This window comes from Akebia trifoliata, chromosome 3, assembly GCF_017979445.1.
Source record: "Akebia trifoliata isolate Shusen 1 chromosome 3, ASM1797944v1, whole genome shotgun sequence".
NCBI classification, from domain to species: Eukaryota; Viridiplantae; Streptophyta; class Magnoliopsida; order Ranunculales; family Lardizabalaceae; genus Akebia; species Akebia trifoliata.
The window spans coordinates 45730971-45747430 of record NC_141377.1 but is presented as its reverse complement, the minus strand read 5'-3'; the positions used below and the strand labels follow the sequence as shown (position 1 = coordinate 45747430).

The window sequence follows — 16460 nt, the reverse complement described above, 5'->3', positions numbered from 1 at the left end:
AGCGGTCACATAAGAGACCCCATATGCCAGTCATGCCGTCAACCTATCAAGAACTCATGCTTGTTCAAGAATGTTGAAGCAAGAAAGTAATTAAAAAGCATAGTCATCATCAAAGACCCATAAGATTTGGGGTCTACAATTACGCTTAGAGCCATGTCTTTCGTTACTAATACGTATAATCGAAATATCATAATGCAGCAAAATTGAGTAAAAACCAATCAAACTTGCATTTTTATTACCCAAATTCCAAATCTATCTCACCCAATCTTATAATATAACATTAGCTGTGGCTTACACAAGTAGTAAGAGAATATATGTTTCTGTTTACCTTCTCTCACCAATTTAACAAAACTCCTTCCACTCCACATATACAACCTCTACAACCGAAGAGCACACACCAAACATGTGTTTAACCGAACACCTTAATGGGATTATACATGCCTTGATGGTTCTATCACATTTGTCACCAACATGATAGTTTTGAAGTTGAAAGAAATTTATCGAAGCTTTCTTGACCACCATTTTTCATTCCTGTAAACAATCCTGCAAGCCTTGAAATTTTTCATAAATCTCCAAGTTCCTCGTCAAGGGAAACAAATTGCAGAGTTCTACTTGTTCTCAACCAAGCCATCACACATCTTGAAAGCGGGTAACATGCTATACACTAGATTGATCTTTCACCCCTACTAGGAATAATGAAGGAAAACAATTTTGCTAAGCCAAGAGCAAAAACCACTATCCTCGCTTCTTTAATGTTGAACCTCTCACCACAGCCTTCATACTCTGCGAATCTCTAAAGCAAACAAAGTGCACGAGCGTTTTCCCATTAGGGTAGACGGCAAAAACACTAGTCCCCATCCTTTTATTGCAGAGGGAGCACGTGCTATCACTGGTAATCTTCACCGTTGCTCTCCTATGCTTGTAGAATTCATCTTTCACCTAAATCACAAAATTAAATTACTTAGAACAATAGAGTATATAAAAAAAAAAAACAAAAAAACTTGTACAAGTTAAAAGTAAATCAAGCACTTAAAAAAATCCTCGCCAAGTGGTACTGATTTAGAGCAATTCTTTGGTCGTGCTAAGCAAGGTAAATTTTCTTCAATAAAACTTGAGAAAGTTCAACTGAGTACGAAGCCAAAAAGAAGTCAGATAACAACAGACTTTTTTTGAGTCCCCAAGAGTTGACCACTGATTTGAAGCAATTCTTTGCTCGAGCTAGGCAAGGTAAACTTGATTAAAGTATACAATATGCAACGAGTACCATAGCTTTTCTCCAACATACTGCAATTTCCATTGTAGGCATATCTTTTATTGAAAGGTAAAGAGAAACTATATACCTATATTAGTATACATACCTGCAAGTTCTCACTGTATCTCAAACTCTTGACCACTGAGAGGTTCCGCTGAGCTTCACTAGATTTTTTCATAAGCGGTTCAAGAAATGGAACCAAGTTCTGCCACACAAAGAACTCTTCAATGGTGTACAATCAAATTCCAATATCTATTAGTATGCTTTCTAAAAAAAATAGCTAAACTAACTGATGCATTCTACTCATTTGACTACAAAAGATAATCTGTAACCTCACTAATCACTGAAGGTCTACTATTTGTAGCAAGATTTAGAGAGATTCTATTAAAATCAGGATCATTAGTATTTAGGGAATATTTAAATAAATAAATAAATAAAGCGAGATGAAAACTATTTAACTCAGATGTGAACACCTGTGATTGACGCAAGGAATTGAGCATGAAAAATCCATCAAACCTAAACATTTCCAAATCTGTCCAGCAAAGAATATCGGAAGATAAATTATTACACGAAATGCTGCCTTATAAAGGTAAATACTGGATCGGGTACTTAGATCTTCGCCATCCCCATAATTTACATGCAGCCCACCAAGCTATTTGATCTGGACAGTTCAACTGATAGGCCACTGCTTGGATGGTTAAGAGCCCGAAAGGTCCTATCAGTTGGAGGAGCCTGACAACCCAACAGATGAATAAATTCTCTCCAGACAGTCGAAAGAGGTGATCTTCCAAACAGTCTGGACTGATGTACAAGTGGATCATGTGCACAGGCTTGGCAGGACATAAATAATTATAAGACGTGTAGAACACATTTCTTGAAATGGAATGTCCTTTCACATATGGTAATCTCATGCTAATTATACACAAAAGAGTGAAAATAATAAACCTAGATTACATTTATTTTACAATAGTATTAAACATAATAAATCCATTAAAGGAAAGAAAATATCAGATCAATAGATCCAATACCGCAGCTGGTTATCAACTCTTTCATGTCATAATTATTGGTCTCACTATCTTGGTATGGAGACAGTTCAAACTAAATCTGCCAACTGTTACTTTTATTTTTATTTTATTATTATTTTTTTTTTTTTTTGGGGGGGGGGGGGGGGGGGGGAGGGGTGATGGAGAAAAGGGGGGTATCATGATCTCTTAACTAGAATTCTTGGTCTCTTAGTTTGATTTTGATGGGAGTTCAGAGGATTGGGTGGTCACTGGTCAGTTTGATAAATGGGTTGTAGTTGGTTACATAGGGTCTTATGAGTGACTATATTGTTGTTGTGAAGTTACAGGATTTAACATCGAGAAGAAAAATGCAAGCTCTTTGAGTGTTTTTGAGACCCTTTCATGGTTTGGTTAAAGAAACATCTTAAGTGGACAAATTATATTTTGGGAAGTAGTTCTGTCACTCTTTCCTTCACAACTCTCCTTGCCACACCATATATTGCACATGCCACATATGTGGCCTGCCCAAGCAAGTCCAATTGATCTCCCGACCTACGTGATTAAGGTAGCTAAAATCATGTCAATCGGATGGTTAGGATCATCCAATTTCCAGGACTCCTAGTCCTTAGATAAGCTTGATCAATTACAATGGTTCCTTCAGGATTGACAAATATGTGCACCACGTGGTGGATCCAGGAGAGTGATAAAACCAATTTATGTCACGCCAATAAATCAGCATGCACTGCATATAAAGAAGCATATGAAGCATTGGAACATTTTATAGTTGAAAAGCAGTTCAAATAGATCTATACCCGTAGTTTAGTCTCTCTCGGTAAGAGCTTGAGAGCCTGAGCTCCATTAACTCTATCCCACCTTCGGCTTAACAGATCCAAGACCTCATCGATCATAATAGTAGAACCTCCTTCCTCACTTATTTCATCTCCATCACCATCACTTCTCCCACTGTCAGTGCTGCTGGGGCTAATTCGTATATCCTCTGCACCCTCAATCTCAGCAATTTTTTTACCTACTCGGGTGCTTTTAGCTTTGATAGAGCCAAACTTCTGAATTCCAGTATTTTTAGATGATACTAAGTTCACAATTCTCATCTCAAATTCCTTTGTTGTCCTCTGAGGATTAAGATATATTTGCAGAAGAGTGAGGTAGATGTTGCTATAAAGTTCTGACCGAGGTTGATGCTGCCCAGTCTCATAAATACGGTCACAATAGGCTAGTGCCAGTTCAGGGACATGAAGCTGCAAAATTCACCAGCAGAGAAAGCTTTGGCAATCAAGAAAGTAAGACAACACCCCATTTAATACTCCAAAATTACTGTCAAAGAGAATTTTTGTGTCTGTGTGTTTCTAATGTGAAACTGAGTGCAATTTTCTAATACTAGAGTCTTCATTAGAAAAGTTGGAACAACAAATTAGATGAAGCAGCAGAATAATACCTTATGAACATATAGAGATAAGGCAAGCTGGTGCTGGTTCAATTTCCCCAACAAAATCGCTCGCTCCTCATATAAAGCATCTGCTGGGAGACGCTTTAACAAACCCTCCGAGTTATATTCTGATATATTCTCTAAAGCAGATAATAACTTCTTCCGGGTTGGGGAATGAACTTTCTCATCCCACTTTTTCTGAGTCTTCAGATCTTCATACAAATCAAGTACTTCAGAGAGATAGATTTGCACCTACCAAACATCAGGACACAATAAATAAAGTCAGATTTCATTGATAACAAACAAAAAATGGTGATGATATGATGATGATTGTAAGCAGGAACAGTTAACAGAAAAAAAATTCTTTCACCATTTCATTCTGCAGATTTCCAGAGATCCCATTTTCATTCATTGCAAGCATAAGTTCTAAGTATGTCGTCTGCAGGTTTGGGGCATGCTGCTTTAAGTAGGAGTTGACCAAGTCAGCAGGAACATTTCCAGACAAAAAGAGCTCAATAGTTTGAGTTGGGCAGCTTTCAAGAACAAGCATTGAGTACTCCAGAACGAGCATAGGATCAGTACTGCAGAGGGGCTGCATAAGAAAAGCCACAAAAATTATTCCAAAAAGTCCAAGAAACATAGGCTCCAAAACCTAGTTCATAAATTAGTTAATTTCTTTACAGATGAAGTTTTGAAAAATGGACATTGCAAACTGCAGATTTTAGTAAAGTAAAGATGAGGGTACTTTCAAATAATGAATTTGTAACATGGTAAGTCAAAGAATGAAGGTATGTAACAATTACACAAATAAGTGTATCATTGTTCTTTGCTTGTGTGGTGGATTATCTCAGCCTCCTTTTCTTTCTTAATTTATAAAATTTTACATTTATCAAATAAAAGTGTATCACTGTCAGGTCCAGAGACAAGGTGTCTAACACCCATCTTTGAGAATCCCAAAATGCATACAAGTTCATGCACTATTGTCAAGCACCGGATAAATTTTGGACGATATCTTATGTCTCCATATGGCTAATTTTTTTTAATCCTAATTAGTTTGAAGAATTACAATTTACATAAAGAAGGCAAATTTACCCTGAGATACTCGATAATCATGTCGGGTCTGAACTTTTGGGTGAGCCCAGATTGCGGTTGGTCTGATTTCGACTCATCTACAAGTTGGTTTAGAAGTTTGAGAGCTTCACGGTGCATCCCATTGCACTTGAAGAGTTCTAACAATGCTGTGTAGTAATTCCTTTCACGTAGAAATTCCTCGCATATTTTTACATCACAATAGTTTGGACCTTTCAGTAGCTCTAGTGCGACTGAAGACTGTCCCGTAAGAAGCAGAGCCTGGATTAGTGCAGTATCTAGTATTGCCGCCATCTCCCTTGATCCTGAACTAATAGGGATGTTACTGCGGCCCTGAGAAAGAAAAAAGATTAATGTTATAGAGCAGATGTATTATGGTGCCAAGCATAGAGCACTAGAAAGCCATTATACAGTTAATGATTCCCTATATGATAGCAAAAACCTATGGAATTATGTAAGCACTAGAAAATGTGAGTATAGGATAGAAACTGTTAAGAGTTATTTTTTTATTGGGTGGGCCCACATCTTTACTCAAGTGTAAATGGGCCCTATTGAAAATAGTAGTAGTAGTTTTTTTTTTCTTGTTTTTATTCTATGTAAGGGCATTTATGTCCATTCACACTTTAGATTATATATAAATCAGCCAAGCTCTCATTATGAGGCTTGCAAATTACATTTCTAAATTCTTCTTGGTGTCAGAGCAACTCCAAAAGACGTCCCACTTTCTCTTTGGGTTCTCCTCTTTGATTTCCTTTGGGACCTTGAAATTTCTTCTCATCTCCTCTCCTCTCTTCTATTTTTCTCTTTTCTCAAAATCCCTGGATCTTGAGACATACTAACCTAGCCACAACTTCGTTAGAAAGTCTCCCCTTTGGGTTTTTTTTTTTCTTATTGTTGATACATACCCTCTTTATCGCATGTTGCGATAAACTTTTTCTAGGGTTCTTCCACATGCTGCGATTTGCACTGTGATTATATGTGCCCTCAAATAGGGTTCCTTTTTTATAAAAAAAATTGTGATACTATTCTGTTGTATCTTTGAACCCACGATAGCAGAAACTTGTTGTATTAGAACCCACAACAGTAGTCAACCTGTGTTTGGAGTCATACGACAGCAGTCTGCTGTATTTTTAGACCCATTATAACAACAACTTGCTGTATTACCTTTGTTTTGACGTCATACGACAGCAGCTAGGCTTATCCGGGGGCTCCTACGTGAAGTCCCACGACATCAACAATCATATTTGGAGACTTCCAACAGCAGCAGATTGTTGTGTGAATATTTGCAACAATGATACAGGGTTTCCTGAACCCCCACGACAGTAATTCAGTCTGTTTTGAAGACTTACAACAATAACAAATTGCTGTGTTGGTGTTTGCGACAGTAATACAAGGTTCCCTAAAGCCCCACACAGTAGTTCAGTCTAATTTAAAGGTTTATAACAGCAGCAGAGCTATTTATAGTGATTTTTACTTAGCCCCTTGGTTATCTTTCGACTGCAGTGATCTCTATTCAAATCAAAATTTCTACCTTTTTTCTCACAATAAGCAATGACATCGCATCAAGAGACCAATGACTCCAATTCCATCCTTGGAGCACACCTCTCTGCACAACGCATTACTAATGCCCTTTTAGATGGTCAAAATTTTCAGTCCTAATCTCGGTCAGTTAGATTTTATTTGAAGAGTAGAAGAAAATCTTGATGATTGTTGGGCACCATTAATAAACCACCCCTCACTGATCCCAAAATTAAACAATGGGAGATTGACAACTGCATTATCCTTGGATGGCTTTTTAACTCCATGGAGCAACGCATCTACACCATGTTCATGTACCATGAGACTGTTTCTTTGTTGTGGTCAGCTCTCACTTAAATATATGCGTATGCTTGGAATGACTCAAGGATCTACAAGCTTTATCGAGACATTGCTCATCTTACCAAGGAGACTCAGAGTGTAGTTAACTACTTTGGGTTCCTACAGCCTCGTTGAGAGGAACTCTCTTACTATGAGTTTATGGTTGAGCTGTCTGTAAAGGTTGCTAAATATGTGGTAACACGAATTGCTAGACGCCAGACATACCAATTTCTTATGGGTTTACGTCATGTGTTCGAGACACTTCAGACCCAAATCCTTAACACCACACTGTTACCCTCTTTATTTGAAACATTTGCAACCATTGATAGTGATGAGCATCGTTGTTGTGTAGTTTCCTCTCAGACTCAGGCTCAGGCTCCTGGCATTCTCTCTACTCCAACTGCAAATCAGATGGCTCTAGTAATCAATTCAGATTTTTCTAACTCTTGTACTCAAGGATGTGGGAGTTGAGCTCGTGGAAGCCACGGCCGTGGTAAAGGAAGTGGTCTTAGTTACAGCCATTGTGGGAAAATTGGTCATGAGAAGGCATGTTGCTTTCAACTATATTCTCATCTAGTGCAATCTTCGACTACCCCCTCTTTGGGACAATCTGCTCCCCGTGCTGCTATTATGGAGTCATCATCAACCTCCTTCTGATACTCATGCTTCCCGTGGCACTATTGATTTGTAATAACTATAGACTTAGATTGTTATTATTGTACGGAATCAGATCCATACTCATACTCACTCATCATCGACTATAGCCTCAGTTATCACGCCTCAAGGTACATCTTCTGCATTTCATGTTACTCAGTCTGACTCTGCTCCTTTGACTTGGGTAATTGATTTTGATGCTTCTGATCACATGATCGGTGAGTCTAGCCATTTTACTTATTTTATTATTCCTACTACTCATAAGGAGGTACGTCTTTTTTATGGATATTTTACTCATATTCACAGTAAGGGTAACATCCTCTTATCCTCTGATTTTTCTCGACTCTATGCATCATGTCCCTAACCTATCTCTTAATCTTTTGTTTGTAAGTAGTATTACAAAATCTCTAAATTGCTCCATAACTTTTTTTCCTACTCACTGTAGTTTTCAAGACCTGACTTCATGGAGGATTTGTGGCAAGGGGTATGAGAGAGATGGGCTATACTTATTTCGATCTCAACCTATTGCAGTTCTGGCGTCTATGCTTCCTCTCTCCGGGAGTCATATTTTTTCTTCTCAGACTTTAGATTTATGGCATGCTCGCTTAGGACATGCTAATTTCTAATACTTACGTTCTTCATTTCCTGCTTTAAAAACCTCTTGTAGTGGACATAAGTTTCAGTGCTCTGTGTGTAAGTTTTCTAAGTGTGAGTTTTCTAAACACACATACTTCTTATAATCCTCGCATGTATCGATTTAATAATTAGATGACAAACACCACATTGCACAAAATTAGATGACAAAACCATTCGTTGTGTCTTCTTGGATTACTCGTATATGTTAAAAGGGTATCGTTGTTATGACCCCCTTTCTCATTGTGTAATTCACTTTTTGGATGTTAATTTTTTTTAAAATATTCCCTGTTTTTGCACCACACCTTCTTTGCAGAATTCTTCTCCAATAGTGCTACCCTCTCCGTTTTTCTCTACATTTTCATCTCCTTTGCAGGCCTCTTTTCCCTTGCAGGATACACCTTCGTCTTCCTTGCAGGAATCTTTTCCTATGCAGGATCCATTTTCATCATTACCACCTCTTAAGGTCTACTCTTATCCCCCTCTCCAACCTTGCCAATTTCCACCTTGGACTCAGGTATCCCCTCTTCTACTATTACTCCCGTTCCTTCTATTTCTAACTCTTACTTGCCTATTGTCCTTTTGCAAAGGTAAGCGGGGGTGTGTTACCGATCATCCTATTGCCCATTTTGTTTCCTATCAGGGATTCTCTCCTTATCAAGCTTACCTTGCTGCCATTGATTCTATTTGAGTTCATCTGTTTGTATCAGAGGCTTAGCGATATCCTAAATGAACTAGACCTATGACTTCTAAAATGGATGCTTTGCAAAAGAATCACACCTGGGAGCTTGTTCCCCTTCCCTCTGGGGAGTGGACTATTGGTTGTAAATGGATTTTCAGTGTCAAGTATCTTGTAGATGGCACTGTTGATCGATACATGGCCCGCTTAGTTGCTAAGGGATTTACGCAGACTACAAGAAAGGATTTGGACATTACATTGGCCCCAATAGCTAAACTTTTTACCGTTCGCCTCTTTATCTCTTCAGTTGTTTGTCATTCCTGGTCTCTTCACCAGTTTGATGTGAGGAATGCTTTTCTGAATGGTGATCTGATTGAGGTTATCTATATGGACCCCCCTCTTGGGTTTCGTCTTCAGGAGGAGTATTCTGGGAAAATGTGTCGCCTACTCAAATCTTTGTATGACCTGAAGCAATCTCCGCGACCCTGGTTTCAACGTTTTTCTAAGGTCATTTTATCTATAGCGTTTTTCAGATGCCACTCAGATCATACTTGCTTTGTTCGTCAAGGAGTGGATGGCCATTGCACCATTGTTCTGATTTATGTAGATGATATTATAATGACATGAGATGATGCACAGTGGATTAATATGGTTAAGTTATTATTTAATTGTGCTTTTAAAGGTTAAGGACTTGGGTCCCCTCAAATACTTCTTGCGGAAAGAAGTGGTCTGCTCTCGCCGTAGTATTTCACTGTCTCAGCGCAAATACACATTAGATCTTCTTCAAGACACTGGTATACTTAGTTGTCATCCTGCCTCATCTCCTATGGATCAGAATCATCGCCTTCATGCTAAAACTAGTGATCTATTATCTAATCCTTCTTCTTATCAGAGACTCGTAGGTCGTCTGATTCATTTGACTAACACGAGACCAGACTTGACCTTTACAGTTAGTGTAGTCAGTCAGTTCATGCATGTCTCGCACACCTCTCATCTTGATGTTGTTTATCGTATTCTTCGATACTTGAAGTCTTGTTCTGGTCTTGGAATTTTCTACTCTTCGTCTGCTCAACCACATTTATCCTGCATCACTGATGCTGATTGTGTTGGTACTCTTACAGATAAGAGATCTACCTTTGATTTTTGTACTTTCCATGGTGGTAATTTGATCTCGTAAAAAAATAAGAAATAGAGTGTGGTTTCTCGCTCCTCTACTGAAGTTGAGTATTGTGGTATGACCCTTGGTATTGTGAGCTTATTTGACTTAGATTCTTGTTAATGGAGCTAGGTTTTTCGATCTCTGGTTCTTCAACTTTGTTTTGCGATAACAAGTCTGCCATCATACTTGCTTCTGACTCAGTTCTTCATGAAATAACCAAGCATATAAATGTTGATGTCTACTTTCTCAGAGAGAAAGTTCGATCTAGTGCTCTTCAGATAGTCTTTGTATCCTTTTTAGAACAACTTGTCGATATGCTTACGAAGTCTGGTGGTCCTTCTGTTACTAACTCTCATCTTATTAAGCTAGGTTTAATTGATATATTTTCCCCAGCTTGAGGGGGAGTATTGGAAAAAGTAGTAGTTTTTTCTTATTTTTATTCTATGTAAAGGCATTTATGTCCCTTCACACTTCAAAATAATATACATATCTGTCAGGCTTGCAAATTACTTTTTTCTGGCCCCACATGCTTTTATAATACAAATAGAGAAGAGAAGGAGGGGCCGATCTAATTCAAGTTCGACCTCTCTTTCCTCTCCACCTCTCCTTGTTTCTTCTCTCCTTTTTCTCTTGTGGATTGATTTTTGGTCTCTAACTTGATATCAGAACATCTTTACTCTTAGATTAATTCATTCCTTCTCGTCTTTCTATTTTTCTTCTACTCTTTTTCATCCAGATTTCTCAAACCCTAAGGCATTGATACAAAACACGACTTAGGAGTCTTCATTTGCAGTTTTTTTACACCTAGATGTGTATTTAGGGTGTAGTTTCTGATTTGTTTACGGTTTGTCAATGTGAAACCTGCGTTGTAATTTTGATGCCCCAAAATTCAGTTTTTAGAACAACAATGTTGCATGAACAGTGTTGTAAATAGTATTTTCTGCACACAAAAAAGTAACTCAAATAGAGACTAATAATTTAACCAGAGTGACGTTGAAACCATAAATGTAGGAAAGGGACAAAATCATTAAAGAACCGGATATATGCTAGGATTTGTATGAATAACCAGAACATGCTTCCTATGCACTAAATTTCCATAATTCCCTGAAAAATAACCTTTCCCAATACTAACATCGATCGGTGAAAGCAATACTCTTTTTTTTTAACATTTATATTGTTCCAACTACATAAATTTTGGGACCTATTTTCATAAAGTAGCTGACAAGTTATTTAGTGTTATACTCAACATGATATTAAATTATACTGTAAGTTGATGATAACAGCTATGGAAGCAGATCAGTTTTCTACCTTGTTTGAAATCTTTGACCGATTAAACTCATAAGATATATTACTCTCTCCCACAGCATCTAAAACAATCTCCTCCGTTCCCTCGGCAGTGGCCCTTTCAATTATAGTGGATCTCTTCTTCTGTAAAAACTTGATCAGTGCCATGAGACTATTGTGGCTCATTTTCTTGGATTCAAGAGTCTCATTTCCGCCATGTTCCAGTTGTGATGGTGGTGATGATTCTATGTCATCTGATGCGTCGGATGAAACTCTTGAGTGATGTGAAGCCTCCCCTGCAAAGTCAGCTACCTTTTCTGGCTCAGGAATAGCCATTGATCTAGGAAGAACAATGGACGGATATAAAGAAAGTACATAAGCGACGTCTACTTGAGATGCCCAAAACTGATCCATGGCCTCCTCATAGCTCCTACTGTCAAACAGATAGTGCCCATATCTGAACCAAATATCAACAAAAGTTCATTAACTCTGAAAATTTGCAGTGGTAAAAAGTATAGAAAATATGATCTTTGTCTCGCTCTAAGAAGATTCTCTGAACTTTCACTAACAAGAAGTTAGACATAATCAAAATGATGTAAAACCATCCCGAGGTTCAAACATAAAATATCATTCATGGTGTTATCCATCTTGGTGAGGCATATATCATACAATCATGTTTCCAAATCAACATCCTGAATGAACACAAACCAAATCCTGAACACATCAACAATCTCCTTCCCAGAAAATTTGAAGCTTTTTAAAACACGTGTTCTTCTTTGATAAGTAAAATATTGTGTTCTTTAGGATTCTTTTCTTCTATAAATCTTGGAAAATTTTCAAGAAAAAATGTTTAAGTTAACCTATCAAAAAAAAATGTAGGGTACAGCTCATATACTAAAAATATAGTGTCCATTTCAAATATTAAAATCTAGTTATACATAAATTTTAAGGAAAACTCTCACCTGATGTGAATTGACCCTTCCTTTGCTGCTCGAAGGTTCGACTCTTCTGGTGGAAGAAGCTTACACAAAGCCAGGGCCTCATCAAAATCACCGGAAGCTGTTAATTGTACAATCTGCATTCAATAGTCAAAAAACAATAACGAACGTAAAGGGTGTCAACACCAGTAATCAACCATGATGTAAAACAAAAGCACCTAGACCTATGAGAGAAATTTCAAAATATAACATCCGATAAGATGAAAAGACGTGCAAAGAACTACATAATATTCTCCAAAGAGGAAGCAATGGTGTTAATAATTGAACTTGCTTGAATATTATGACTATAAGTGAGACCATACTTATAATCAAAATAACCAAAATCATACAAAAGACAATTGTCGTGTCAAATACAATAGAACATGAGAAGCAATGGTGTTAATAGTTGCACTGGCTGCCATACTGGTTGATTCACTGATTGATGACATACTACCATATGCCTGGATCTATTCTTATGTACAATCTTATTAGTTATTGACATATTTTCAAATAATTCTTAATATTTATCAATTCTTATATATTGTTTAATAAAATTATATATCACAGTGACCAATCATCATTTAAACGAATCCCCGGATTGTATTGGTAATCTTGGGGCAACTGAGAGTGATACTTCATCTTGTTGTCCCTAGTCAAGATGTAGGAAAAAATAGCAAACCAGGTAAAGAATGTTGCATTCAAAAACTTTTAAACAGGCCCAAGGGCTAAAAGTCTTGATAATATGTTTATTAAATAACCAAATGCACTGAAATCTTCCAGTTTAAATAATGTTCTATTCAGTACATTAAATGTGCCTTTAAACACTAGATATCCTTACTGAATGAACTATCACAGTTCGAAACCACTTCGATGCAACCAAGGTCACTATATTACAATTAGAGAACCAAGCTTGAGGAGAGCATGGAAGTTACATAATGAACATCTAAAGTAGTTGCCAGGGAATAAATGCAACTTTGTTGGTGTAATCATCAAGTATTGTTCGTTTTTAACTAAGGCCATGCACAGTTCACCCCTAAAATAGGATTTGCATGCTGGCTGACCCCTGCCAGAGGTAATTGTTTGTGGTCTTCAACATTGAAGTGTGGTGTTGAAAACTTGAGATTATTTTTCATTATTTAGAATGTTTCTGAATGTTTTGGGTGAGACCGTTCGGTATTTCTCCTGATCAAACATTGACTCGAAAAGAGATTTTAAACCTTGGTTCTGAAATCTGTAGCCTAAATCCATGTCACTTAAGAGTCAAGACATAGATAGGGGGTTGGCCCCAAACTCAACTGGACAGCAATCAATGCTGCAATGGACACGTGAGGCATGGCCATGAGGTCAGATGTCTCCATATGCTTAAATTGTTAACATAGAGATAAAGTATGATATGATATTGGTTCATGTAAGTACAAAGATATAAATATTAATATTCAGATAAAGAGCTAATGAGCTAAATCTTAGAAAAAAAAGGCAAAAAAAAGAAAGAAAAATGACATGCCAGAGTTGTTTTAAGTACTATTAGGAGGGACATTTATGTGTGTCGACACGTTTATTTCTCCTAGAAGTGGTGTTCCTGATACAGGACATACCAAGATAGCATTGGCATTATATTGCTGAGAATATGTACCTGTGCACCAAGGGGAACCGGAAACAATCCATAAACAGAGTTCTCTAACGCAGCAATGACAGAGTTGCCGCTTTGGAGAAGATGTTGAACATTGCGGAGAACAACTGTTTGTACCAAAGGATAAGGAGCTCTGAGAGACCGTATCTGCAAACCTCAAATATTACACGAAAAACAAAAGAATATAAATCATACATAGCGATCTAAACAAATTACAAAGGAACAAGAACTTATTCTTGATCAGTTATGCTACCTCAACATGTCTAGGTAAGCGAGCTATTGCATATGGCTTGTGGATGACAACAACTTCAGGGGCCTCGGACCAACATATCCTGCCTTCCTGAAGAAGCTTCCCATTTTGGTCTACAAAAACTCCAATATTATCCTAAAGAACGAAAGAAACACATCGAGTGTTAGTGGTTAGTAATTATCAAGGAAATGCATTAATGTGTCAAGGTCTTTGAATCTATGATTCATACCTAATTCTTTCCACTTTAATGTGGTACCTGGAATCAAACTATAAATTTAATTTCCTGTTATTGTTAAAAATATTTGATGATGAATAAAGATTTCCCTTCTATAATTCTACCACATGATCCTTGTGAAAAAGGAGAGGGAAAAAAAAACCCACTTGACATTGCTTTGCATGGGACAAACTGATAAAAAGCATAGTTATTCATCTACTAAAAAGTTACTAGCATAAAAATCAAAATTAAATAATGAATCTAATAATATAAATAAATTACCCCACATTAATATCATAAAGTGGACATAGTATTTTCATCAACACAAAGGGAACCCTGGATCAGCATTGAAAGGTAAGATAGGTAACATTATCAAGAGTTAACAAATACGAGTACCTTTCCCAAAAGAAGCTCCCCAGAAAGTAGAGGGATTACTAGAGGTGATGCGATCCTACCAGAAGGAAAAACATCGGAAAGTGCACCATTCATGGTGTTCAAAACCATGTAATCCCTTCTAATCCCCAAACATATATTCTCCCCACACCAAGACATTGACTTCACCGCATCGGGCACGCCATACTCTTTCACCTCCACAAATCCTCGACCCCCTAATCAACAAGCAGAATTTCATTTTATTATTATGAGTCGTCCTAGAGTGACTGTGCAGGAAACTGTGTTCGACACTGAGCTGACGTGGAGGTGTGCATAGAATTGTTGATGCTTTTCACTCGTATGTCAAGGAAAATCATCTACGGTTCTGCACATGTCAGCTCAGTGTCAAATGTAGTGTCCAGCGCAGTCACTTTAGTGCATTGTTATTTTAACTAAATAATCAACACAAGCCAATTTGAAACAAGAATTTATAACCATTATGAACTTCTCAACCACTAAAAAAATTCAAAAAACAAAGAAGAAAATTTTCCAAGTAATCATCATTTCATAACAATGCAGTTCAATAACACCTTTCTTTTCCAAAGAAAATAAAAATAAAAATTTGGAGAAGATATCCATAGTTTCTAAGAACAAAAATGTCCTAGGAAATTATCTTTCATAAAAGCGTACCCTAATCTCTAAAAATTGCCCCACCCAAAACTCTCTCCTTCTTTGTCAAAATTGTAGAAAAACGAGTGAAACAGATTAAGATAAAGATAAACAAGAACTCAGAGTGTACAATTGACATAAATAAACGATGCATTTGCGGAATTACCATCATGTCTGAAAATACAGACCCTCTTCTGCCTCCCGAAGCACAAGATCCCCCTTCGATCGTCCCACGTGTAAACGTGGGCTCCTTTAGCCTTCGTTATCACTGCAATCGTCTCGAGATTTGGGAGTCGATGAAACGCAATTGATTCGGATAGAGATAGTAGAAGCTCTCTTGATCTGGAGACCTCCATTGAAACCAGAGGTTTCTTGGAGAATCCGATCACGGTCTTCTCCAATGCGTAGGGCTCCTTAGACATTTCTAGGGTTTGGTGATGGCGATCGTTGGAGGAAGATTCTGGAGCGTAGATCATCAGGGAACCATCGCTGCAACCTAGGAGAAGCTTGGAGTTGTACGATCCGACGGCCACGATCTTCGCTGGACAATTGTCGAGAAGTCCGAACGTATCGTAGGCACTGTGCACCATCTCTCTCTCTCTCTCTTTCTCTCTTCAGAGATTTCTGTCTACGCAGCGGAGCCCGCGAAAATTACTGAACTGGACCGGAAGGGGCCTGTGAACTTACCATTACCGTCACTAGTCTCTAACATTCGCCTCCAGATGCGCGTAGACCTCTTGTGTGAATCAATTTCTCATTTGCACCCACCGTTTTTTTCTTCACTGCACCACCGTCGAAAGCTAAATAAAAAATGGTGAAATAACCAAATTAACCCTAACAAAAACTTCTCCACAGTCCACACCCACTTAAAAAGTTTTAACTCTTTAATCACCGGGAAGCTATCAACTTTTTTTTTTCTGTCGATATCTTGATGGATCTTACTGAATCTTCCAAAATTGATCCAGTAAGTACCTTCAAATTTATGTTAGAGAATGCAGTACTGACTTATCGAATGAAATTTCATTTGATTTCTTTTCGTTTGATTGTTGGAATTTCCTAACCACGTCCAGATTAAGAGGTGAGGTTCAACTAATCATTCTACAATCAAAATCACGGAATCCTCATGGACACCGTTCGCAGATACAAATAAGAAAAAAGGTAATAGTGATTCATGGATAAGAAGAATAATGCAAACTACCCTACAACCAATTTTGATATGAAAGAGGAATGAGTATGGAAGAAGAAGAAAAATATCAAATAAGATTCGATATAAGTGTTCTTTCTATTGACGTG

The 16460-nt window shown here is 37.6% G+C and overlaps 1 protein-coding gene across 2 annotated transcripts; it reads right to left on the bottom strand.

The window, feature by feature from the left end:
- Positions 1–208: 208 nt before the first annotated feature.
- EMB2754 (Vacuolar sorting protein 39) lies at positions 209–15968 on the bottom strand. Of its 2 annotated transcripts, none has more exons than XM_086435862.1 (12): positions 15334–15962; positions 14523–14734; positions 13916–14047; positions 13666–13809; positions 12018–12130; positions 11080–11512; positions 4793–5122; positions 4071–4292; positions 3710–3952; positions 3069–3512; positions 1359–1457; positions 209–939 (listed from the first exon to the last, which is right to left on the bottom strand). In XM_086435862.1, the coding sequence occupies exons 1-12, from the start codon at positions 15755–15757 to the stop codon at positions 736–738; spliced, it is 3000 nt and encodes a 999-aa protein (XP_086291988.1). In that variant the 5' UTR covers positions 15758–15962; the 3' UTR covers positions 209–735. The 2 variants fall into 2 exon arrangements, 1 of the variants encoding a protein (XP_086291988.1); XR_015176770.1 differs by having other exon boundaries at positions 800–939; positions 1359–1474; positions 15334–15968.
- Positions 15969–16460: the final 492 nt, after the last annotated feature.

Excerpts from the sequence above, each read along its gene's own strand:
- EMB2754 (XM_086435862.1), bottom strand. The coding sequence starts at position 15,757 with ATGGTGCACAGTGCCTACGATACGTTCGGACTTCTCGACAATTGTCCA. Across the intron at positions 14,048-14,522 it reads GGGAGCTTCTTTTGGGAAAG|GATAATATTGGAGTTTTTGT; the intron begins GTACTCGTATTT and ends TTCGTTCTTTAG. Across the intron at positions 4,293-4,792 it reads TGATTATCGAGTATCTCAGG|CCCCTCTGCAGTACTGATCC; the intron begins GTAAATTTGCCT and ends TTTCTTATGCAG.